This window comes from Neofelis nebulosa, chromosome 6 (genome assembly GCF_028018385.1).
Source record: "Neofelis nebulosa isolate mNeoNeb1 chromosome 6, mNeoNeb1.pri, whole genome shotgun sequence".
NCBI lineage: Eukaryota > Metazoa > Chordata > Mammalia > Carnivora > Felidae > Neofelis > Neofelis nebulosa.
In genome coordinates this window covers 110,430,458-110,456,165 of record NC_080787.1, presented here as the reverse complement: position 1 = coordinate 110,456,165, position 25,708 = coordinate 110,430,458, and the positions used below count along the sequence as shown (strand labels likewise).

Genomic DNA, 25,708 nt, shown 5'->3' with positions numbered 1-25,708 from the left:
GGAATGTTCTCGAGCTTGTGTGCTATGAGTGGTCACCAAAGCTGTATGAACATTCACATTATTTAGATTTCTGGGCCCCACTGAGAACCTGATGACTCAGTATCTCTGGGGTGAATCTTGAAATCTGCACTGTTAGCATGTTCCCTGGGCAGTTCTTCCTTGGCCTGGCAGCATCCTCCACTTGGTGCCAGTAGGAAGTGTGGTCAGGGTCCTTGGGAGGGAGGGGGGCAGGGGGCCGGGGGCTCATAGCTCCCAAAGTGGGAATTGACTGGGAAGACTGAGATTTAAAAGAAAAAAAGAGAGAGAGAAGTAGTTCTGAGAAACCTGGGTGTGTTCTTGACACATTTAAATTGTTTTGGTAGTTCTTGCTTATAAGCCTGAAAGCAGATCAAGAGCTTACGAAGAGGAACCTGGCAGGTTGTTTTTTCTTTATATTGTGCCAATTTTTAAATAACAGCTTTACTGAGATAGAATTCACATAGTCTGCAATTCACCCATTTAAAGTGTACAGTTCAGTAATTTTTAGTATGCTCAGATACATGGAACCAAGACCACAGTCAATTCTGGAACCTTTTTATCACCTCATAAACCCCCTTCCCTTTAGTTGTCACTCCCTTAAACCCTGTTTCCTCCCCATCCATCTCAATCACTAATCTACTTCCCATCTTTATAGATTTGCCTGTTCTAGACATCTCATATAAATATAATATGTGATCCTTTGTGACTCTTTCCTTGACCACACATTAACTGCCAGCTGATTGCTCTGTTGCTTTCAGTGATGCCCTGTGGTATAAATTGCTTCACAGACCAATGTATTCTGGTTCCTTTGGAAGAAGAGCTCCTTAGGTTAATGTTTGAGATTCTTTTCTGTTCCCAGGAGTGCTTGTCCCAGGTATTTCTTTGTCTTTTTCTCTCGAAGAATCTCGCCAGCCAGTAGTTTAGCCTGTACCTTCAATGAATCTAACAATTTCCTCCCAACTCCCTTTTGCCACAACCTTCACTGTTTTTGAGAGTGCCCTTAGGCCTGAACTTCACAGTCGGCTGCACATGAATTCAGTTCCTTTAGAGAGACATTTAGAGCTCTCTATTCTGTGGCTGGCTTCTCCCCAGGCAAAATCTTTGAGCCAGGTCAGTGCTGGTGGGAACAATGTCAAACTTCTGAGTGACTCCAGAAGGTAAACACTCGGTGGAAGGAGAGTGGGCAATAGCTCTAGATCTTGGCTTGCCTTTCGCAGTGTGGAACCCCTGCCACAGAAGCCAAAGCAAGAGCAGTCAGGTCCCCAGTAGTCTCCACAGTGCTGTACCCAAGGTAAAGCCTCAGTCCGTGAAGGAGCCTGGGCAGAAAGGGAGTCTCCACCTTTTGGCTGTACTGGTCTGGAACTTAGCCTCAGGTGCAGGTAGCAGAGGGCAGGAAGAGAAATGCTGATATCAGCCCCTCCTGGGAAGATAGCTCTCCGCTGGGGAGCTAGGGACAGAGAGCCCAGTGTGTTACTGGCTGTCCCAGTCGGAAGTGAAATTTCCATCTCGCTGAGAGCTGTGAGAACATAAAGATGGAGTGGGTTTTGGTTCAAATATTATAGACTTTGCTGTTCTTTCAGTAGATTTTCTCGAATATATGTTTATTCATTTGCTGTGTGCTCTTAGGGCCATTTCCAGAAACTTTAAATGTGCTCTTTTATAATTTTCACTGAGGAGTGGGTCTGAGGGGCTCCTCACACTGTCATGCAGGAAGCAGAATTCTCAGACAGATTTTTTTAAAAGTTAAATCAGGTAGTAAGGTGATAGTTAAAGGAATTTGAGCTATACATGGTCTTGGATTATTATAAACAAAAACCTAAAAATAGCAGTTTTAATTGTGCTTGCATATTCCTTATTTTTTTATCTTAGAGTTTATAAGTATTTTGAAAATTCTTAATTTTTTAAATGTTTATTTATTTGAGAGAGAGAGAGAGAGAGAGAGAGAATGAATCCGAAGCAGGCTCCAGGCTCTGAGCTGTCAGCACAGAGCCCAGTGCAGGGCTCAAACTCACAAACCATGAGATCATGACCTGACCCCCAAGTTGGACACTAATCGACTGAGCCACCCAGGCGCCCCTGAAAATTCTTTTTATTAGTATGTAGGAAGGAGGAAAAGGGATTTACTATTTCTCCACAATTAGGCTAAAGTGAGAAATGGAGCCCCTAATAAATGCAGAGGTATCAGTGATGATGCTGATGAGGAAGATATTACATGGCACAGAAACTGTGCTTCTGATTATATTTACTATTTCTAAACCTCAATAGTAAGCTTACAAGGTAAGACAGAGCATCTTTTTATATATGATATAGCCAAGATTTAAAGAAATATGCCTAAGGTCTCAGCTCCAGTTCTAATAACTGTCTGACCTCAGTTTGTGCTCTTGGCATTGCTCCTGGCTGCTTCAAAGGGAAGCATCCCAAGAGAAAGGAAGAAAGGCACAAGAGGTTAGTTTGATATCTTCCTTATGTAAGCCTTAGGGGAAAGACTTGTTTTAAGGGTCTTCTCCAGGCATGAAAGATCTTAAACTGGAGCATGTCAGAAAACTAGCCTTGTAGAAGGCACCTTGTGTTCAGTTGCCTAGAAGCAGAATTTGGAAATTTTGCCTCCAAAGTGAAATTTTTACTGTATTACACTCTGCAATATGGTAGTATTATTAGCTCCTTGAGATTCAGTAAAGTGCCTGGTTTTGTTTTCTGATATATTTATTTAAGAGTTTTGTAATAGGTACACTATGCTCTTTGAATAATCCTTATCCAAATGAACACTAGTACAGTATAGTATAGCATAGATACTATTTTTGAATGAATGAATATAGCCTTTTACTTAAAAACTAAATTGGGTTTTAGTTATTTTCTCATCTTTTTTTTGTTCAATAACTTTAACTGAGTTTCTACCGTGGGCCAGGCATTCTTCTGGAGGATAACTAGTGAACAAAGCAGACCAAAAACCTTTGCCCACAAGAAAATTAAACCCACAGTGCTGAATTGGAATAGGCTCTTATTTTTTCCAGCTTTATTGAAGTATGATTGACAAAGTTGTAAGATATTTAAAGTGTACATCATGATGATTGGTTGTAAGAAATGGGCTCCTTTTAATAGTATAGGAAGAATTAGTGATTATTGCATAAATATTTTGTACCAAGTGAAAGTCATTTAGGCTTTTGGTTTTAAGCAAAAAAACCAATTCACTTTAGCCTAAGCAAAAACAGAACCACTGTGTAGAAAGAACGTAGCGATACTGTGGAACACATCAGAAGGAATAAAACCAGGCTTCAGGAAAGAAGAGGCTTTGTTGCTTCTCTCATTGCAGTGTGTCTCATTCTCTTCTCTCTGTGCACACAGACTCCCTTTATTCTTTAGCTCACATAGCAGAATATAGTTGTCCGCAGCCTCTTACATTCTGTAGTTCATTTCCAATCATGAAGAGATGAACTCCTAGACTCTGCATCCCAGGTTCTCAGGTGTGGTTAAGTGTTCACTCTGCTTGATTCAGTGAGCTATACCTGAGAGGTGCAGAATTCTTAAAATATGGCCGCTTGTGACTTGTGGGATTTGAGACTAGGCAGGCACCCAAAATGTCTGTATACACACTGCATAATTTTCACAATACCTTACAAGTTTGGAAATTCTTTCTGATGAACTTGGAACCTAGAAAGGTTGAATAACTTATCCATGGTTGCACAGCACATAGGGTGTAGACCCAGAACCTAGTTTTGTGTTACTACAAAATTTTATGCTGTTACCATTAACTCTATACCTTTTTTTTTTTTAACTGTTAACTTATTTTTTATTCAGATATGTAACATATTAGTTTCAGGCGTACAATCTAATGATTTGTTATTTTATATATTGTGAAATGATCACAATAATCTAGTTTATGTCCATCACCACATAGTTTACTTTTTTTTTTTTTTTTTGGTGATAAGAACTTTTAAGATCTATTCTCTTAGTAATTTTCAAATATAACTGTAGACATCGTGCTGGACAGTACATCCCCAAGGCCTTATTTTATAACTGGAACTTTATACCTCTTTACCCCTTTCCCTAATTCCACTCCGCACCCCAACCATTAATTTATTCTCTGTTACCTCTGAGGATTTTTTTTTTTTTTTTTAATTTCATAGGTGAGTGAGATCACATGGTATTTGCCTTTCTCTGTCTGACTTACCTCACTTAGCATAATGCCCTCAGGGTCCATCCACCTTGTTGCAGGTGACAAGATTTTCTTGTTTTGTATTGTTGGATTAATATTCCATTTGTATAAACCAGATTGTATATATCACACATTCTTGATCCATTCATCTATCAGTGGATAGTTTGTTTCCATGTCTTGGCTGTTAGAAATAATGCTGCAATGAACATGGGGGTGCAGATATCTTTCTGAGTTAGTGCTTTTCAGAAGTAGAATTGCTGAATCGTATAGTAGTTGTATTCTTAATATTTTGAGGAACCTCCATACTTGTTTCCTTAGTGGTTGCACGAGTTTACATTCCCACCAACAATGCACAAGGGTTCCCTTTTCTCCACATCCTCACCAGAGCTTGTTATCTCTTGTCTTTGATAATGGCCATTCTAACTATGTGAGGCGATATCTCATTGTGGTTGTGACTTGTATTTCTCTGACAGGTAGTAATGTTAAGCACTTTTTCATGTACTTGTCGGCCATCTGTATATTTTCTTTGAAAAATGTGTATTTAGAATTTCTGCCCATTTTTTAAATTAAAAAAAAAGTTTTTTTGAGAGAGAGAGAGGACGAAGAGCAAGGGAGGGGCAGAAAGAGAGGGAAAGAGAGAATCCCAGCGTGGCTCCATGCTGTTGGCACAGAGCCTGATGCAGAGCCCGAACTCAACAAACCATGTGATAATGATCTGAGCTGAAATCAGGAGTCAGAAGCTTAACCAACTGAGCTATCCAAACGCCCTCATTTTACTTCATGTTTTATCAGATTTTTTATTGTTTTTGTTTGCTAATTAAGTTCTATGAGTTCTTTGTGTATTTTGGATATTAACCACTTAACAGATATGATTTGCAGTTATTTTCTCTGATTTGTTAGATTGCCTTTTCATTGTGTGTGTGTGTGTGTGTGTGTGGCTATGCAGCAGCTTTTTAGTTTGATGCAGTCCTCCCATCTTTTTATATTTTTGTTGACACTATTTCTTTTTTATCTTATGTATCCGTTAACAAACTATCACAGTTAGTTGTTTCTACTACTTTTTTGTTTTAACCATCATACTACCCTTATAAGTGATTAACCCACCACCCTTACAGTGTTATTTTGAATTTTACTATATATTTACTTTTACCATTGAGATTTATACATTCACATGTTTTCCTGTTACTAATTAGCACCCTTTCATTTCAGCCTAAAGAAGTCCTTTGAACATTTCTTGTAAGGCTAGTCAAGTGGTGATAAACTCTTTCAGCTTTTGCTTGTCTGGAAAACTCCTTTTTTTTTTTTTTTTTTTTTTTTTTAAGGTTTATTTTTGAGAGGAAGAGAGTGTGTGCGAGTTAAGGAGGGGTAGAGAGAGAGGAGGAGAGAAGTGGGATCAGAGACTCCGAAGCGGACTCTCTACTGTCAGCATAGATGCAGGATTCAAACTCATTAACCATGAGATCATGTCCTGACCCCAAGTGGGAAGCTTAACTGACCAACAGCCACCCAGGTGCCCCTGGAAAATTCTTTATTTCTCCCTCATTTCTGAAGGACAACTTTGTGGGGTTAACTATTTTTGGTTGACAGTACTTTTAACTCTTTGAATAGATTTTGCTGCACCCTCTGGCTTACACAGTTTCTGCTCAAAATCTGTTGAGAATTTTGTAGGGGTTCCCTTGTATATAACAAGGGAATTATTAACAATTTTCCTCTTGCTGCTTTTAGGATTCTCTCCTTGTCTTTAAGTTTTGAATTTAATCATAATGTGCCCCTTTGGGTCTCATTGGGTTCATCATATTTGGAACTCTCTTGGCTTCTTAGCTCTTGATGTCTCTTCCCTTCCCCAGGTTAGGGAAGTTTTCAGACATTATTTCTTCAAATAAGGTTTCTGTCCCTTTTTCTTCCTTCCTTCTGGGACCCTGTAATGCAAATATTGATTTGCTTAGGATTGTCCTTTCAGTCCCTTAAGCCATCTTCATTCTTCTACTTGTTGCTATTCTGATTGAATGAAGTCTGCCCTGTCTTTGAGTTCACTGACCTTTCTTCTGCTTCATTTAGTCTGCTGTAGAATCCATCTGTTAAATTTTTAGTTAAGCTATTCTACTCTTCAGCTCTATGACTTCTACTTGGTACTTTCTTATATATTCTATTTGTTGAAGTTCTCACTTTGCTCATGCATTGTTTTGCTGACCTTGGTGAGAATCTTTATGACTACTATTTTGAACTCACTTATCTTTGTTTCATTAAGGCCTTTTTCTGAGGTTTTCTTATTCTTTCATTTGGAATATATTCCTCTGGTTCTTTTTGACTCTGTCAAAAAGTTTTTTGACTGTGTGGTTGTTTCTATGCATTAGGTAAAACAGCCACCTCTCCTAGTCTTTAAGGAGTGGCTCATTTAGGAGATGATCTTTCTTTTAACTAGTTTTTCTAAAGATGTTGATGGGGACCTGGGTGGCTCAGTCAGTTAAGCATCCGACTCTTGATTTAGGCTCAGGTTATGATCTCATGGGTTGTGAGATCAAGCCCTGCATCCGGCTGTGCACTGACAGTGTGGAGCATGCTTGGGATTCTCTCTCTGCCTCTCCCCCACTTGCTCGTGCACATGGCATACTTGCTCTCAAAATAAGTAAACATTAAAACAAAAGAAAAACTATTTAAAAATAAAATAAAAAGTGTTGAGAAAAAATATCAATTTCATTCAGAGAATGCATTCCCCTTGTTAATGCTTTGTAGATGCCATTACTACCTTTCTGTTACATACACATGCCTCTTACCGCTATCTCTAATGCTAGTAGCGCCATGATCTTACCTTTCATGTATAGTTACGTAAGCTGTTACAGGAATAGTGGTGTTTGTACTAATGGAATCATAACAGCATGAAACTCTGTATCTGTTCTCAATAAATTCAAACTGATTTACTTATGCCCTATATCTAGATCATTGAAATACATACAATAAAATTTTAAATGAAAAAATTTTAGAACTTTCTTTTTAAAGTTTTTATTGTTATTTTCTTGTTTTATTTAACTAGACACAATAAATTTAACATCTGTAACATAAATCCTATTATAATAAAGATATAGACAGACTAGTAGGCTAGTGTATAAAAATTGGACAAAGTACCTTATTAGAAGTTTTCTTTCTTATAATTTAGGGGGATACGTTTAATTGCATTTGTGATATTTAAGTTAAAGTTTATTGTGCAGACATGTAAAATGCTTTCAAAAAGTTGTACCATATTTCAAAAAAGGTCTGTTTCTTTCCTAGAATTCTGTACCTGTATTTGTCTTAGTGATCTTGCCCAGTCCCATGGCTTTGCATGTAATGTGTCTGCTCACTACTCCCTAAGTTCTTCCAGCTCATAATTCTTCCTGACCTTACAACTTGTATATCCAACTCCCTACTCAACAGTACCACTTGACATATCAGACATAATAAATCCAAATTGAATTTCTTTCCTTCCCCAAAGAGAAAATAGTAAAACCTACTCTACCATCCATGTTCAGGCCCTTCTCTATTGATGGAAAATTTTTCCTTCCATTTGTTCACTCCAGAAACCTTAGACTTACCCTTCTCTTCTGCCTCATATTTGTGAGCAGATCTTATTACCTTCAAAATATATCTAGCATCTGACTTCTCCTGACCACCCTGGTCCAACACATCTTTATTCTCCATATGAATTATTTCTGCCTGCTTCCATCCTTGGTTGCCTGAAGTCTATTCTCATCAGCCTGAGTGACCTATTAAACAAAAACCAGATCATGTCATGTCTCTTCTCAGAATCTTTCAATGGTTCCTCATTTTTTCCAAAGTAAAAATCAAAGTTTTTTCACTGGCTCAGCAGCCTTACACAATCTGTGCTTTCTCTGACTTCATCTTTTACTATTTTCTGCCACCCTGGCTCTCTGGCTTTTTCTCAACACAGAAGACACCATCTGGCTCAGAACCTTTGCACTGACTGAAACACACTGTAGATATCTATGAGATGCAGTCTTTCACCTCCTTCAAGCCATTGCTCAAACGTCACCTTTTTTCCATGAGCCTATACTCTGCTCCATTTGCGATCTCCACTTCCTCTCCCTTGCCATGCTGAATTTGTTCTCCAAAGTGCTAGTCAATTTCTAATACAAAATACTATGTAACTTACACATTGTTTATTTTCTTTGATCTTTTACTTCCTAGTAAAAGTTATGAAAGGGCCAGAGTTTTGACTGTTTATTCACTGAGGCATCATCATCCAGTGCACAGACTGTGCTTGGTTATAATTTTTGCTAAATGAATGATTGCATGAAGAAATGTATTTGTGAAACTCTTGTATGGTGTTTTTGTGTGGTGTGTGTGTGTGTGTGTGTGCGCGCGCACATATAGGTGCATTGTTTGGGATGGAGTTGTGTGTGTTTATATAGTAAAACTGTTAACATAAGTTTTTAATCAAAATACTTTCTCTTAAATCGCGTTTGTGGAATACATGATATTTTTTGGTGAAGGCACAGCTGTCTTTCCTTCATTTGAGCTGTTTTGTTTATGGGACAAAAGATAGCATTTCTAGATATTTAGATCAAAACAACAAATGTTTTTAAAACCATTTTTCAGCTTTAAGAATGATTGTGATAGGGGTGCTTGGGTGGTTCAGTTGGTTAAGTGGCTCAGGTCATTATCGCATAGTCTGTGAGTTCCAGCCCCATATCAGGCTCTGTGGTGACAGCTCAGATCCTGGAGCTGCTTCAGATTCTGTTATCTCCCTTTCTCTCTGCCCCTCCCCCACCCTCTCTCTCTCTCAAAAATGAATAAACATTAAAAAAAATTTTTTTTAAAGAATGTGATAAATATATATAGGTTAGTAACTTAGAATTTTTAAAAGATGATTAACTGGAAATTTATAGACATACTGTAGACATTTGAAAATTAAAGTTTTTAATGTTAGTAATCCCGTTCTAAGATGACTAGAAATTTTCCTTTCTCTTTTTTTCTTAAGCTTTAAACATATGCTTTTTCATACAATTTAGGATAGAGAAATAATCTTATAGATAGAATGTTGTGTCAGACAGCTATGGCACTCATACCCTCATATTAGTCTAGAGGTTATACAACATATGGTCCTTTTAGGATAAGTTTATCTGTGAACTCTTTCCCCTCTTAAAGGACTGTTTCATAAGTACCCTGAACCCAACCAACATAACAAACATCTTAAGCTTAATATATTTCCCAAATCCAGATTCTTTTCTTATGAAAAATAGCACTAATGCCAGACATTTCGTATTTAATCTGATGGAGACAATTGCCTGTTTCTTCACTGATTTAAATTTAGTCTTATATATGAACATGTTAGTCAGATTTGCTTGCTAATTATTAATCACATTCAGTATGACTGAACTGGTAAAAATATAAAACACTAGATTACATTATAGTATTGTGAAAATGCCTCTCAGGGTCAGATTTTATTGTTAAAATGTTAGATTTGGAGTAGCTTAACTGTTATGCCTTTCCTCCACAATGCTAATAAGATAGTCAAAAATCTTAAGAAAATTTAGGATAGATTCTAGATTCCAGTCAGATAATCTTGTTATGCCTGTAAGCTTAGATCTTCAGCCAGATAAATAAATACATATCATTCAAATAGGTTTTTGGTTCATTCACATGCAGTTACAAAGGAATTTCAGAATCCATGTGACTTTCTGCTGTGAGGTTAAATTTTGTGAGATATAAAGTTTTCCCTGGAAGGAAATACACTTGTTATAGAGCTTAATTCACTTTTCTTTTTTTAATGTTTATTTTTGAGGGAGAAACTGTGCACAAGCTGGGTAGGGACAGAGACAGAGGGAGACGCAGAATCCAAGGCAGGCTCCAGGCTCCAAGCTGTCAGCATAGAGCCCAATGCAGTACTCAAACCCATGAACTGGGAAATCATGACCTGAGCTGGAGTCGGATGCTTAACTGAATGCGCCACCCAGGCACCCTAGAGCATAATTCATTTGTAACCAACTTATGAGTTACTAAATTAAAAACAATTTTTTATAGAGTTTAGCAAACAAATCCAAGTAATAAGCTACAAAGTTGAATATCTGTTACTAAGAAAACTGCTTTATATTTACAGAATCTTATCTCAACCCATGGTGACAGCTATCTTCTTTTATTCTAGCCAGAGATAATATGGGGGGGGGGGTGAGCCTTCATAATGTATTGTGTACTATTTAAGCAGTCAGCATGCTAAAGTAGTTTCAGAATTGGAACTAAATAAATATAGTCCTGAGGGGCGGGGGGGGGGGGGGAAAGAAATCTCTTTTCTTGTCAAATGTTTATTGATCTTGTGATTTCACAAAAGGAAAAAGTGTTAATTAAAACCTCTAGAAATCACTGATAACTACAGAGTTTATGGCAAGTTTATCTTTGGTGTGTGGCTGAAAATCAGACTTAGCAGCTGAAGTGACCCAAGTATTCTTAAAATATCCTATATACTGTTTTGGTACACTCAGAATTTTATTACAATGGATAATTTGTAATTTATAGAGTTAAGAAGAGATTCATTTATCAAAGTCCCATAATAGACCTTTGGCCTGAATTCATCATATTCACTGCTCAGAATACCATACACTGAGAGAAGTGTGTTTAGCTATGTTTCAAATGATAGAAAATGAGGATGGTCTTATGATCTTATTATCTTGTATTTATTAACCACAAGAAAAATGGGGTGTGGAGCATGGGAGGTATAGATTTGCTAAAACACTCTGAATACATGAACAAAAAATCAATTAGTAAGAGCTGTTTGTAACATAGCATTCAACACCAGCTGCTTTAGGTTTAACATGTTTTACCCAGACTGTCGACTTTCTTGGTAAAGATGATATTTGTTTTTTCCTTTGTTGTCATCCACTCTAGATGCAGTAAGGGTTGCTTGAAAATGAAGGCTTCATCTTCCAAGGGGTGGGGGAGGACAGATCCCAAAGTATTTCAGAGCCTGTATTCCTGTCTACCTACCTGACTGCATTTTGCTTTTAGCATTAACAACATTCTCTGCTTTCCAATTCTCTTTATTCTAGTCTATGCAAGGGAAACTTTCTAAAGAAAAATTGACTACTCAAAAGATGATGGAAGAGCTGGAAAAGAAAGAAAGAAACCTACAGAGATTAACAAAAACATTGCTTGATGTGAGTAAAAAAAAATTCAAATTGCTGTCAAAGAATGATTCAGTACTTAAGTTAAAGCACATGCTTATTTTGTATATATCATGGAATATTTTTAGTTGAAGACTGGATTTTGATATGTCAGTTAATTAAATCCATTAGGTTTCTTACAAAGTTATAATCAAAAAGGTAAACTTTTATTTTTCTCATGTCTTAGAATACACCTCCACAGACTTAACTACAACAGTCAAATGCTATATAGAGATTAGGTCCCAAAGTAATTGAATAAAGTGTAAATTGAATATAAACAAAATTATCCTTGAAAATCCTTAAGAAGGGTGCAATGTTAACACTTCATCATTGGAACAGATTATACTTTCTTCACTTAATTATAAGCTGACATATATGGCTTACATTATACAGAAAATACTTACTTTAGTTTTTTAACTCTAATCATGACATTTTGCTTCTAAATACCCAAGAATGCATCTCCAAAAGTTAGGGACATTTCCTGTACAAACATACCCCCATTGTCACACCCAGTAAGAATAATGTTCCTCGATATTGGATAATACCTAGTTTATACTAAAATTTCCCCTTTGGGAAATTCAAATGCTTTTTATAATGACAGTTGAAACTAGCATTCAATCAAAAGAGACCATGAGTTGCATTTTATTTTGTCTTATAAATCTAAAGTTTCTCATTTTGTTCATATTAGTGACTTGTTGACAAGCCTGGGCCTGTTGTCTTATAGAGTTACAGATTGTCAGGCCTAGATTTGCCTGATTGCCTCCTCATGGTGTCATTTATCTTGTTCTTTACCCCTTCTATTTCTTATAAGCTACAAGAAGAACTAAAGATGTCAGTAAGTCAAGTCAAACATTTTTTTGTCATTAATACTTTGTAGGCATTGTTCATATCATCAAACTATATATGTTTGGTTATCCCACTGTAAGTGACAGAAATACTGAGTTCACCGGGTTAAAATGGTTAAAATAACAGACTTATTCTTCCCTTTGTTACATTATGGCCTCTGCAAACAGTAGGTAATGTGTGGAGAGCTACTTAGGTAACTGTGTGAATATGCGGTTTATTAGCACCCTTTCCCTTGATGGTTTTCGTATTCACTGGTGATAATTGTGTGGATCATTACGTGATTAAAATCATATTTTTTCCTAGTTATTTTTATATTTATTAGCTGGCATTCATCTATTAAAAAATATTTTCCTCATCAGTGCAAGCTATTTGGTAATTTTTAAATAGAGTTCCAACTGGAAAGCTTTATATTGTCTCTAATTAGCAGTTTTCAGGATGAAGAGTAGATAGATGGTGACAGTTTGGGGGATAAGGTGAAGGTAGCTTTTTCTGAGTATGATAATTTATGAGTTCATATTGATATTTCCAATTTGGATTTCACAATTCAAGATTATTAGGGGTTTTGTTTCCTTCTTTGATTTTATACTTGTATTTCTTTTTCTCTTTTGCTGAAACTTTTGGTACCTGTCAACATTAACAAAACATAAAAACTTTTTCCTCAGTTTGCAACAGATAGTTTAAAGTAACTAAATCATTATCCCTACTAACAGTAAAACTATAGGATGAGGTTTAAAATTTCTTCATAGGTCTTTTTGTTCTTGGGATAAATCTCATCATAAAAAAACACATACATAACCCAGATGCTTATCAGGTGATGTTATATGATATGAGATGCTCCTAGACACTGAATCTGGATTTGTTGCCTTTCTCAGGTTTACCCTGGGGCATGAGATGGTCCAGAGGAACCATTAAATCATTTTCACTGTTTAAATTCTTTTTCTTTTTTTTTTTTTCCCTACTGTGTGTATGCAGTTAAACTTGGTTAATGTGAATGTAATAGGACTCTATCATTTTGTTTATAGATGGTGGGAAATGTTAACCTGTATGTCCTTTGAGTACCTTCCTCTGATCTAACAACCTGATTTTTGTTTTCTTTATGCGTTGCAGAACCAAAGACAAACAGAAGAGACGTGCTCTTTATTGGATCAAGGCCAGGAAGGAGACCAATCCAGGCAGCAGACAGTACTCACTAAATGGCCACTATCTGATTTGAGTGTGATTGATCAGCTGTTCAAGGAAATGTCCTATTGTTTGTTTGACTTGAAGGCATTGTGTAGTATTCTTAATCAGCGTGCTCAGGGCAAGGAGCCTAATCTTTCCTTATTACTGGGAATCAGATGTAAGTGGCTGATGCCTTGTCCTTACTATATCGCTTAGCAATTAGAAACCTGTCTTCATGAATCAGGAATTTCTGACTGCCTTTTTTCTATTTGTTTTTATGTCCTTTCCTACTTAGATTTATAAATCGCTGAATAAATCTGTAGGTGTATAAATAACCGTTATTACTTCATTATCCTTATAGAAGTGATCAGGTTCATAGTTGATTCAGACTGCCACTTGGCAGACTGCCTGTGTGGATGAGCTCTGCTGAATCTGTTAATATGTGACTGGAGTGGTAGTTAGGGGTGATTTCCTGGTTACTCTTCTAAAAGCAATGATTCTGTTTGCTTTCATGTGGTAATTCTCTAAGTTAATGACCCAGCCATCTGTCTGCGTTAAACTATTTGAGAAAAGATACTCATTTGCTTTCCTATGCAGTGTGTGTTCTATGGCAATGACTTAATATATGTACCAGTGCTGTCACAAGAGCTGGTTTTCATGGCCCATGTATCTGTTGCCCTTGTCATGCATACATTCTGACTTTGTCCCTTTCAGTGTGTCACCCACCCATTATCCCTCAGTTCCAACCTTCTCCACACATAGTTGCGAGAGAGCTGCCCCAGGAATATCTTAGAGTCCTTTTGTGCTACTTTTGCAGAAACACACATCTCCGCTTGTGGTTCTAAATCATTATGATATTGACATATGTTGGTCTCTTTTTAATACAGAAGAAATGGACATAAGTAAAGAGATATGAATGGAGTAAGACTTTTAAGTATTATGCACCTACCATGTTGTATTGAGCAGTTATCTAATAATATGGTTAATAATGTAACTAGACTGGGAACTAGTTTTATTTGCAGTTTCATCAAAAAGATTCCACCATCTGGCATCATGATAGTTGTTTTGGCAAACCAAGTAATACTTTTGATCAAAGTATATCCCTTTTTAAATGAAACTGTAACTGTGCTCAGAGATGTCAGTAGAGTTTTCCCTTCCACTTCATAGATGTGTATGTACACACATGAGTGTGGGTATGTAAAAAAAATATTTGAAAGTTTAAGTATATTCACTCACTCAGGAAGTAATTTTTAAATGCCTTATACGGTCCAGGTACTAAGATGCTGATAATGCAATTGAACACTGCCCTTGCTCACACATAAACTACTAGAGCATTGTGATGAGTACTATAATTGAGATATGGACAGAGGATGGTGGGAGCCTAAAGGGAAAACTAATTAAGTCTACCTGGGAAGGGCTGTGAAGACTCTGTGGGTAGCTGGTGTTTGGGTTGAATCTTAGAGGAGGGAGAATTTGCCAGGTGAACATGGGGTGGTTTAGTTAGCAGTGATCTCTCAGAGCAACCAAAAGCTCACACACAAAAGACTTATTTTCTTCACCATTTTAGAGCTGGTCACGCCTTCAGTTCTTTTGTAACCTTCTGCATTTGTATTCTCCTGTATAGTATTTGTCATCCTTTCCAGTTATCAGATTAAGAGAGATTTCCAAATGTGAATGAAAGGAAGACTCAAGAAGTTTGCCACATTCACCTCCCAGTGTATACCCCCTCCAGTATTTAAAGTTTATACTCCTTACCTTATAGTTTGGTACTGTGAAAATCTGACCAGACTGTTCACTTGTCAAAAACCAGTGGATTATTTTGAATCTCCAGTCCATTTTGAATCTCCTCACTCCATCCACTGTCCATTGATGCTTTTCATCCCACCCTTTTTTGTAAATGCGCTGCTACCATGGTTTCCATGACTTTGTTCTCTAGGTTCTGCCTCTATCTTTATGACTGCTTAGTCTCAGTCTTCTATGGAATTCTCTGCCACTTAAATATTGGTGTCTCCCATAAATCTTTTGTTGTTGATTTTTTGTTTCTTTTTTTAAATTGGATTATTTGTGGGGTTTTTGGTACTGAGTTGTATAAGTTCTTTATATATTTCGATATTAATCCTTTGTCAAACATATCATTTGCAAGTATCTTCTCCCATCCAGTAGATTGTCTTTTGTTTTATTGGTGGTTTTTGTTTTGTTGTGCAAAAGCTTTTTATTTTGGTATAATCCCAACATTTTGATTTTGCTTTTGTTTCCCTTGCATATTTAGAAACATGTTTCTGTGGCTGATGTCAAAGAAATACTGCCTATGTTTTCTTCTAGGAGTTTTATGGTTCCAGGTCTCATATTTAGGTCTTTAATCCATTTTGAGTTTATTTTTGTGTGTGGTCTAAGAAAGCAGTCCACTTTCATTCTTTGGCATGTAGCTTGTCCAGTTTTCCCAACAACATTTGTTGAAAAGACTGTCCTTCTCCCCCATTATATATTTTTGCATCTATTATCAAAGATTAATTGACCATATAAGCATAGATTTATATCTGGGCTCTTTGTTCTGTTGATCTACATGTGTCTGTTTTTGTGCCAGTACCATACTGTTTTGATTACTACAGCTTTGTAGTAATACACCTTGAAATCTGGGATTGTGATACCTCAACCTTTGTTGTTCTTTCTCAAGATTTCTTTGGCTGTTTGGGATCTTTTGTAGTTCCATACAGATTTTAGTATTGTGCTAATTCTATGAAAAATGTCAGTATTTTGACAGGGATTACAGTAAATCTGTAGATTGCTTTGAGTAGTATGGACATTTTAACAATACTAGTTGTTCCAATTTATGAGCTCAGTATATCTTTCCATTTGTTGGGGTCATCTTCAATATCTTTCATCCATGTTTTATAGTTTATGGTGTACAAGTCTTCACCTCGTGGGTTAAGTGTATTCCTAGGTATTTTATTCTTTTTGATGCAATTGTAAATGGGATTATTTTCTTAATTTCTCTTTATGCTGCCTCATTATTGGTGCATAGAAATGCAACATATTTCTCTATATTTCTATAATTTTGTATCCTGTGACTTTACTGAATTAATCTATCAATTCTTTGGTAGTCTTCAGGGCTTTCTGCAAGTAGTGTCATCTACAAATAGTGAAAATTTTACTTCTTCCTCAACAATTTGTATGCTTTTGTTTCTCTTTTTGTATATTTTTCTCTGAGTAATATTATCCACATTCTTTAGTTTTCTGTTAGCACTGTACCTTTGACCCATATGGACGTTTATCTCTTACCCTGCCTAGAATGTTCCTTCTGGGCTCTTGACTATACTAACCTTACGTTAGAACCAGCTCTTCCATAGGCATCATAGACTCACTATATCCAAAACATAAACTACCTTTCTTCCCTCCCTAAACCTGCTCCTCCTCTCAGTGAGTAGCACCACCATCCACCTATCATCGCAACCTAGAATTTTATCTTCCATCCTGCTCCTTCTTTTATCTGTGTGTTTCCTGTGCCTAGTTCCTAATCCCTACCCAACTTATGATGGTTAGGCTGTATCATTTCTACCGGTCCTTCCTAGCATTCATTCCTACCATTACAACTCCATTGCACTGTTGCCTTAAATAAAGCTTTCAGATTCCTTTATCTGCACTGTCTAGCCCACTTTCCCCCACTAATGCATTTTTTCACATTGCTGCCAGAGTTCATCTAACCTAATGGTGATTCTGATTTCTTAATACTTACAGTCCCCAAAATAGAGATAGGCAGCTCCCACGTGCCTCTTCCAGCCTTGTTTTGTGGCACTTTCCTCTCATAATTTGTACTCTCCCATTTTAGAGCTGGTTACTGACTTTTTTTTTTTTTTTTTTTCCGAAGTTCCTCAGATTCTTTGGTTTTCTGCCTTTATACATACCTTTGTTCATTCTGCTTCCTTGGCCTATCCAGTGAACCTGTACCCTTTCCAGTTAAGCTTCTTGTCCTCTTCTTTGTGCCACTGTAGCTTGTGTATGGTGCTAGGTCTCTCACAGTACTTGACTGTGCTTATTTGTTTATGAAAGTGCATGTAGATCATTAAGAATAAGCCACTACATCCATTATTTTGCTGGCCTCAGCATCTAGCATAGTGCCTGGATCATGTTCAGTTAGTGTTTGTTAAAATAACAAATAAGTTAACCTGACTCTTACGCCTCCAGTAAGCTACCAGTGCCAATGATGGTAGAAGGAAAGACTTACTTTACAGTTATTGGCTCCGTCTGCTTTTAGGTTGAGATGTGCTGACAAAGAAAGGAACTGATGAAAATAATTAAAGCTAGCTGACTCAGGGCCTCACCCTCAGTTACTCAGCCATTTGGCAACTAGCCATCAGTTCAATTCAATTGTGTGGGGTTGTAGGCTTTCAACACTATATATATATATACATATACGTGTATATATATATATGTATATACATATATATACATATATATACATATATATACACATATACATGTATATATATATGTATATACATGTATATACACATATACATGTATATATATATGTATATACATGTATATACACATATACATGTATATACACATATACATGTATATATATATGTATATACATGTATATGTATATACATGTAAATGTGTGTATATATATATATATATATATATATATATATACACTTACCATATATTTTGGAAATTTGTGTTTCCATGCCAATAAACCCACTTTGCAGTCTATAAAAATTTAAGCTATCACCCCTGAAAACAGAAGTGATTTTCAGATTTTTGTCAAGTCAGAAGAAATGAATGCTGTAGTTGAGCTTGATGAGAGCTATTAGAGCATGTTTTTTCCTACTTTGGGAATACTGTCATCCTTTAAACATGTTGAACATTTGTATTACTATGTAGGTTTAATGCGACTTAATTAGCAAAATTTTAACAGGACTAAGTAGTAAGATCTATTTAATAGTGAATGATACATAATTTAAACCTTAGCCGGACTCGTGTTCAGCATATGGCATTATATTTCTACTTATAATTAAGTTTAAAAATCCTAAAGTGACTTTATTCGGAAAAGTTTGAGACATTCTCTCCATATTTTATTTCCACAGCAATGAACTGTTCAGCTGAAGAGACTGAGAATGACTACAGCCCAGAAACACTCACTAAAAAATTGTCAGATGTATGCCAGTTACGGAGGGACATTGACGAATTAAGGACTACAATATCAGACCGCTATGCTCAGGACATGGGAGACAACTGCATTACCCAATGATCAACTATTGGTCCCACAGCAATAATGACCTATTGTTAAATGCTGCTGTGTTACAGTTCTTCATATTTCTTTTTAGGAGCCATAATGGAAAGTCACAAGTGACATATCGCTTACACATAGGATTTTTTTCCGTAAATTTGTTTTATTGGGGTGAGAAAGGGGGTTTGATGAGGTTTCAAAGGGGCTCATCTAATCAGGCCAAAAGAATGACTTACTATTTGAAAAATGTGATAAAGTGTTTAAGAAAAAAAAAAAATCTGTATTCTCAAACTACTGATCGTAGGACCAAGCTGTGAAGAGTGCCCTTCAGATAATGGGGTAGGATTTTTTTATCTGTAATTGTGTGTGTGTGTGTGTGTGTGTGTCTGTGCGTGCGTGCGTGTGTGTGTGCATGTGTGTTATTCACAAAATTATAAGGATTTCTAGGGTCAAAGCAAAGCTTCTAAGAAAGGCACACACTGTTTATTCTTGTATTTCTTTTCTTTCATGTAGAAGCTTGTGTTGTACTTTGGGGTTTTCAAGGGCTGGCTGAACAGGAGTATTCAACAGCAGGCAAGTGTTTTAATAGTAGTACAGCTGGCAGAACCATTTGTATTTTGAACAACCACTGTGCTGAGATGATGAGGTTGTGGGATTGGGTTGATTTTAGTACTGTAGATAGGTCAGCTATTTTTCCAGAGTGATTGTGGATTGCCTTAGAGGTATGAAATTTTGATGTGATGATCTTTTTCATTAGCATTGTAATTTATATATCACAAGGCATTTTAACATAATCTGAACTAATTTTAACATGTCCCTTACTATTTACAATTACTATTTACTTACATATATCAATGTAAACAAAGCCATAAAGAATTAATGCAAACCTTCTAAGGCTGTTGTAAAAGAAGGATTAACTGAAAACTCACTCTGGAACAGTAGTTTATTTATCCAATTCTCAAACGTTTACATTTCAGGAGTTTTGTATATGTTTTAAAGTTTTAAAACATAAAGTATATGTTTTAAGAAAAGCCAGTCTGTATTCTTTATATCTGAATTATCACTAACATAAAATTTAAACCAGGTGATGTTTCAATTCCATTTATTAAGTAAAGTACATTAAAAACAGGGTTTTTCATAGAATACAAACTTGACCAGGTTAGTTCTTCAGGAATACAGGATATATCACTATGAAATGCAACTGGTTGTTAAGTAGACACAATTATTTAAACTTCCAAATGAATATATTCCTGTTTTAGTTGGTATTTTGGAAGGACTATGTATTTTAATGCCTTTAGAGCATTTATTGCATTCTTTTGAATACTTATAGCAATCATTGTCCTTTACAAACTGGTTTGTTTGCTTGATGCAACCAGGTCTCATACAGGTCAAGACTAAATAAGAGAGAGAAGGAATAAGGGGTGGTAATCAAGCAGGAAAATACTGTTTGGGGCAAGAACAGATCATGTGTCTGGTTTTTGTTTTGTTTTGTTTTGTTTTGTTTTGGGTTTTTTTGCCAGGCTTAAATACTGGTATAAAGGCTGCTCCTAGAAAAGATTTTTCTTAAATATTTTCAGCAGTGAAAACATATGTGGGATAAGAACTTCAAGGAAACTACCCACGAAGACATTCAGTTCAAAATTTGGCTTATATGCAGTGCTCAGTAAGTTATTTTAAGGTTATGTTGCAACAGTCAGTTATAATACATTGTAAGGACTTCAGACTTTGTTTCTGTTCAGTGCCTGAGTATTCCTTACTCTTGCTTCTTAGGATCTGGGCACTAAGAAATCAGTGCATTATAGTGATTCTGTATCCCAAGGTCCCTAACTTAATAAGGAAAAGTCACTGGTAAGAATGTGGCATTCTAATGTGTTCATTTGTTTTCTTAATGTTGGCGGTTTGAAGACAATCAGGGAGCAGTAAAGTTATACCAAAAATCTGATGCAAAGAATTCTGCCTTGTAAAAGTATCTAGAAAAATGGGCCTTTACAGTAAAATAGATAATAACATCTGAAAGAGATAAGAGATATGCAGCACACATTTTTACATTCTCTCTGAATAGAAATCCCTACCCTTATCCCCAGCCTCCACGGTTTGGGAAATAAAGGCACCCTAAGGTGATAGTGCTAATGCACATAAGTAATCGCTGATTTGGGTCACTCGGTTCTTAATGTCTTTGAGGTTTTTTAGTATATGTTTTGGGGTTTTATGGTTATTGTTGTTTTAAACAAACTTTTGGTCATTTGTTTTAATATACTGTAGATACATTTTTGTTTTCTGGCTTAGGATAAAATAATTTGATTTTTTAAACAAGTTTCTAAAACTTACAGAATTTTACTTAATTTATTTGTCTTGAGATAAAAATGTTTTAACTTAGTAAAAAATTGACAAACTACTACTGATGTATTTCAGTTTCCAACATGTATACTCCCCCACAAATAAAAAAGGGAAATAAGATGTGATAGTTCAGGTATAACTCTGAATTACAAAATGTAATCTCTTGGAGTCTGGAGTTTGTGAAGGGACCTAAATAATAAGTAGAAAGCCTTGGAGGGAATTGGGGGTGGGGGGGTAATGAAACTAGTAGTAGTCTAATTTGTCAGCATTTAATTTTTATTTTATTTTTCAGAAAATTGCCCTCTCCCTAGATAACCTCTTGTGTTAGAATGTAGTAATAGTGATATCTCATTGAAAGCAAAGATTTTACTATTAGGTCGAGTAAGATGGGCAGATAGAAACACTGTAGTGTCTTATCCTAGTTTAAACTGGGATGTTCTTAGAAGTTATTATACTGATATATACCTGAGATGAAAATTAACCTAAATTTTGAAGTTAAATCTATTTGAAAATTTCCTTATATGTGAAGAAATTTTAATTATGCTTCTGTGAATTAAGTGCTTATCTTCTTAGGAAATGTCTTATGCAGTATTAACATTTATTATTGATCTGCTGGGTTTTGAAGTTGAGTTTATTCTGCCCCAGTCACACTAAAGCAAGGATAAAGTAACAGTATCTCAATAAAAGACCCAGTTACCTATGCAGATAAAATTAACTGAATCAAAGGCACAATAGTTGTCTTTTCATTTGATGTCCAAAAAGGATGACTTTAGTTTAACTTAATAAATTTTCAGTGGCCTCTAATTTTAAAAGCTCAAGTGTTGACTGGGTAAGTCATGCCTGAATTTTTTTTAAGTGTGGCCCCTTCTTATGTTTGAAATGGGGTTCAATATTTAATATTAACAATATTATTTTTTAGTGAAACTTATTTTGGTCATGACAGCTTATTAAACTGAATTAGACTTCTTTCAGTAACTTGTTGGAGACAATCTCAAGGGCTGGAAAGTGTTGCTAAAATGGATATTGTACATTTCTGACTCACTAATGAGCTTATAAATTAATTTTGTCATAGTTCAAGACATTAATAGAAATCTCTTAGAGGATATTTTCAAAGAAATCTGTATTGGGAAAATGTTCTTTCGATATCAGTAATAGTTCATTGAATAACTTAGCAGCGGAGAACTTGGACTATATTTTTACATAGCATAGTTCAGCTCATGCACACCTTTAGTTTGGATTATTGGTATTCTTTTATGTAAATTTCTATCATTGTAGATATGTAATTATAGTAAGAAGCAGTTCTCATAACCTTGCTCAGACTATATCATTTGAAACTGCCAGTAGCTGTAGCTCTCAGAGCCAAAGTTAATTCATTTTGTTTCTTTCCATTTGGGGCAAATTTTGGTGTTCACAAAACAAGAAAAATGATTTCCTATTTGATTATAAAGAGTATAATTTCTAACCTACCCCAAGTTGCCATGGTGGCATTACTGTATGATAATATTTAATCATGAAGGGGGAGAGCTTTTGGATTTTTAGAATTTTCTAATTTAAAAGTATTGAGTATATTAATGTAGTTTCAAATCAGTAATTCATTAACAACACTTGCAGCTGCATACAGAGAGAACCTTTTGTGCCTTTTTGCCTGCAGTAAGCATTCATTTCTATTTTACATGAGTTATAAGAATGTTGATGATTATTGCACCTTGTTCTTCTGTAAATAGACCTGATTAAGGATTTTTTCTTAAGCAAGGAGCAGTTTTTCATTACTAGGTAAATACTTTAGGAAACTTGAGAGGAGGGTATCGGATACGTCTTTGGAGCCCAGTCCTTTCCCAGTATAGTGAGCAGGAAACTCCTTCGGAATGTAGTTATTTGTGTGTATATGTGTGTACATATGTGTATAAATATTTAAATACAGAAACATAAAATTTGGCATCACATTGGTGTGATGACAAGAAGTAGTAAGGTGCTAGGTGGTTACATTAAAAGCACAGCAGAGTGTATAATCAGTCACTGTGACTGGTGGTTTTTGTAAACTAGGTTCAGTTTTTGAACCACCCAGAATACCTCATGTGTAAATAAAATGGTCATGACTTAATTGAAATACAGTTATTGTAAAGAGAATGTGAAGCCACTGGTTGGCTTATGCCTTCTGATCTATCATTCTTGCCTCTTTTTTTGTAAAGGGGTTTTTTTGTTTTTGTTTTCTAATAGGGTTTACAGCTAGAATTTTGAATGCCAAAGTTCTATTTATTAAATTAAAAAAAGTTTTCAATGTTAATGGCTAAGTATTTTTCCACTGGACTATTGTTTGTGATGTTGGAATTTGTATTTACAGAGAAATAAATTTTTTATAAAAAGATGAATGTCTTCCAAGTGCCTAATGTTAATATAAGAATGTATTGGAAATTGTAGACTCCACTGAATTCTCAGTATAAGAATATGTTGACTTGACTTTTAGATAAAAGCTTCCTATAAATACACAAGAGAATCTTTGACTAGAACATGGATTTTTCTTTTAGTCTCTGTTACAATTTCTTTATAGTTATAACTGAGAAAAGGTTTTTTCCTCAGGGCCTTGCCATGAAGGGCACTGAGATTTTCTGATGACAGGTGCCATAAATACAAAGGCATCCCTAGATTTATTTTAGCCAATAGTGCTGTGTCCCCCTTTTGAATTTTTAAAATCCCTATTTAAACCAATAGTCTTCTTTCTACTTTTCCAACAGACACAATTGGTTTCAGTTTTCCCTATTGCTGGAAGGTTGGACTGACAAGTTAAACCTTTTTTTATTTTCCCCCCTTTAATCAAAGGTTGAAACCTTACTGAAATATATGCAAATACAACCTCATTAAAAGGTAACCATGCAGGGGTGTTGACATCTCAGCTTTGATGGTTTGCTAGCCTAGGCCCAGAGATGCCCTGTGGATGGCACCCTCGGTCCTTGTTGGTTCTTGTTCTAATGCATATGGGCAGCAGCCTCAGTGTCTCTAGGAAGTTGGTTGATATTTGGATTAGCAGTATCTGTTTTCAGTCCAGCTAACTTGGTATTGCTGTCGTCTTTTGCGAGGCATCTAATTCAGTTAGCAGGAGAAGGACCACTTTGGAAATCCTGTATCACAGACCATTTAGGTTGCAAGCAAATGTCTTATGAATAAAAACAGAGTGGATAAAATCCTAGAATATGTTTAAGGTGATTTGTGGAGAGAGTTCTTCTTCAGAATGAAAGATATGATGATTTTTTATCTGGTTAAAAAAAAAGTGTTTTGATGAGGGGAGTCAACAGAGAGCTTTTGATCATGTATAATCCCAGTGATTTTGTCAATAGTTTGAGCTTCTTTTTATGCCAATTTCCCCAACCAAACAGAACCATTCTGTGTGGGAACACAGAGGACTCCATTTAAAAGAGGTGTGAGATGCATTATTAGTAATGGCACAAAATGGCGGAGTATGGATCCAGAAGAGCAAACACTTGAAAAATGATAGCACTCTAACATCTTTTCAGTTAAGACATTCTCCTTGATTTGAAGGAGTTCCAGTTTGAGGCTTGAACTTAGGATAGAAGATTTCCAAAATATTTAAATAACACTGCGGTCCTGACAAAAATTTAATGTGATCACAAAATAACAATCTTTTTTAGTCAACCTATATTTACTTAAACTCTGTCTTCACGGTCACTGCTGATTCCCTCATAAGAGAAGGTTTAAACACACATCTACCTTGTAACCCAGAAATTCTGCTCTGGGTTTTGAGAGAGAAATATAAACATATGCCTAAAAAGCAACTTGTAGATGAATGTTCTTAGCAGTTTTATTCGTAATAGCCAAAAACTGGAAATAGTCCAGAGGTCTGTCAGGTAGGGTTCTCAGAGTTTGAAACAGTGTTCTTTTACAATCCTGTGTTCTATTGATTGTGGCTTACCTTCAATATGCTTTTGTTTGTTGTTTTAAATTTCTTTTAATGTTTTATTTATTTTTGAGAGAGAACACGAGCAGGGGAAGGACAGAGAGAGAGGGAGACACAGAATGCGAAGCAGGGTCCGAGCTGTCAGCACAGAGCCTGACACGAGGCTTGAACCCATGAACTGAGAGATCATGACCTGAGCTCAAGTCGGACGCTTAACCAACTGAGCCACCCAGGCTTCCTTTCTATATGCTTTTTGGAAAGCAGAGTAGAGTTTAATGCACAAAAAGACAGTAGAGAGCTAGAGTTGGAAAACAGACTTCCTATTTACCAGAGGCACTTTTGTTTTCACTTTCTTCTGGGGAACTGTCCTTTGTCATGCTGCCACCTATGTTCCATGAATGTCCACAGTTCATGGGAAGTACTTGGTCTCATCCTTCCTGAAACAAAGAAATTGTTTTGGTTTTTTGCTATTTGTTGTTTGGGTGCCGGTTTCCCACCAGACTTGAGCTCTTCTAGAGCAGGCACTTTGACTTACTAAACTTTGTGTTTCATGAGCAATTAGGATATACTAACAGATGTACAAATACCTGTTATTAGCCCCAGGAAGGAAGAACTCCATCTCCAAGGAGAAAACATGGTCTTTAAGGCATAGGTCATTCTAGGTGAGTGTGGAGCTTTAAATAGAAGGGCAATGAAGTGATAATAAATCCTATTTAGCCAAGTTCTGTTATTCTCTGTCTCTTGGATCTCTTGTTAATTGCTCCTGTGACTATACACTTTCTACCCTTCTGTGGGTCCAGGGCATAGGATTAAGATACAGTTATTTCCCAGTCCGAGCACTCCTGGAGCATAGCAATCTCATCAGACTTTTGGCCAGCTGTGTAGGTTTTATAAGGGCA

The 25,708-nt window shown here is 36.0% G+C and overlaps 1 protein-coding gene and 1 long non-coding RNA gene across 4 annotated transcripts in view; one reads left to right on the top strand and one right to left on the bottom strand.

Moving 5' to 3' along the window:
• LOC131514768 (uncharacterized) overlaps positions 1 to 15,314 on the bottom strand; it is a 34,034-nt gene extending 18,720 nt beyond the window's left edge. The window contains exons 1-2 of one of the 2 annotated variants that reach the window (XR_009263263.1): positions 15,085 to 15,314; positions 4,187 to 4,367 (exon numbers count right to left, since the gene is read on the bottom strand). This is a non-coding gene — a long non-coding RNA (uncharacterized LOC131514768). The remainder of the gene's footprint in view (positions 1 to 4,186; positions 4,368 to 15,084) is intronic. The other variant, XR_009263262.1, reaches the window with a different exon arrangement.
• Positions 1 to 23,264, top strand: part of CEP85L (centrosomal protein 85 like) — a 172,871-nt gene extending 149,607 nt beyond the window's left edge. For both annotated transcript variants that reach the window (XM_058735099.1, XM_058735098.1), the window contains 3 exons: positions 11,209 to 11,316; positions 13,276 to 13,507; positions 18,420 to 23,264. In XM_058735099.1, the coding sequence (XP_058591082.1) occupies positions 11,209 to 11,316; positions 13,276 to 13,507; positions 18,420 to 18,583 (504 nt within the window). In that variant the 3' untranslated portion in view covers positions 18,584 to 23,264. The remainder of the gene's footprint in view (positions 1 to 11,208; positions 11,317 to 13,275; positions 13,508 to 18,419) is intronic.
• Positions 23,265 to 25,708: the final 2,444 nt, after the last annotated feature.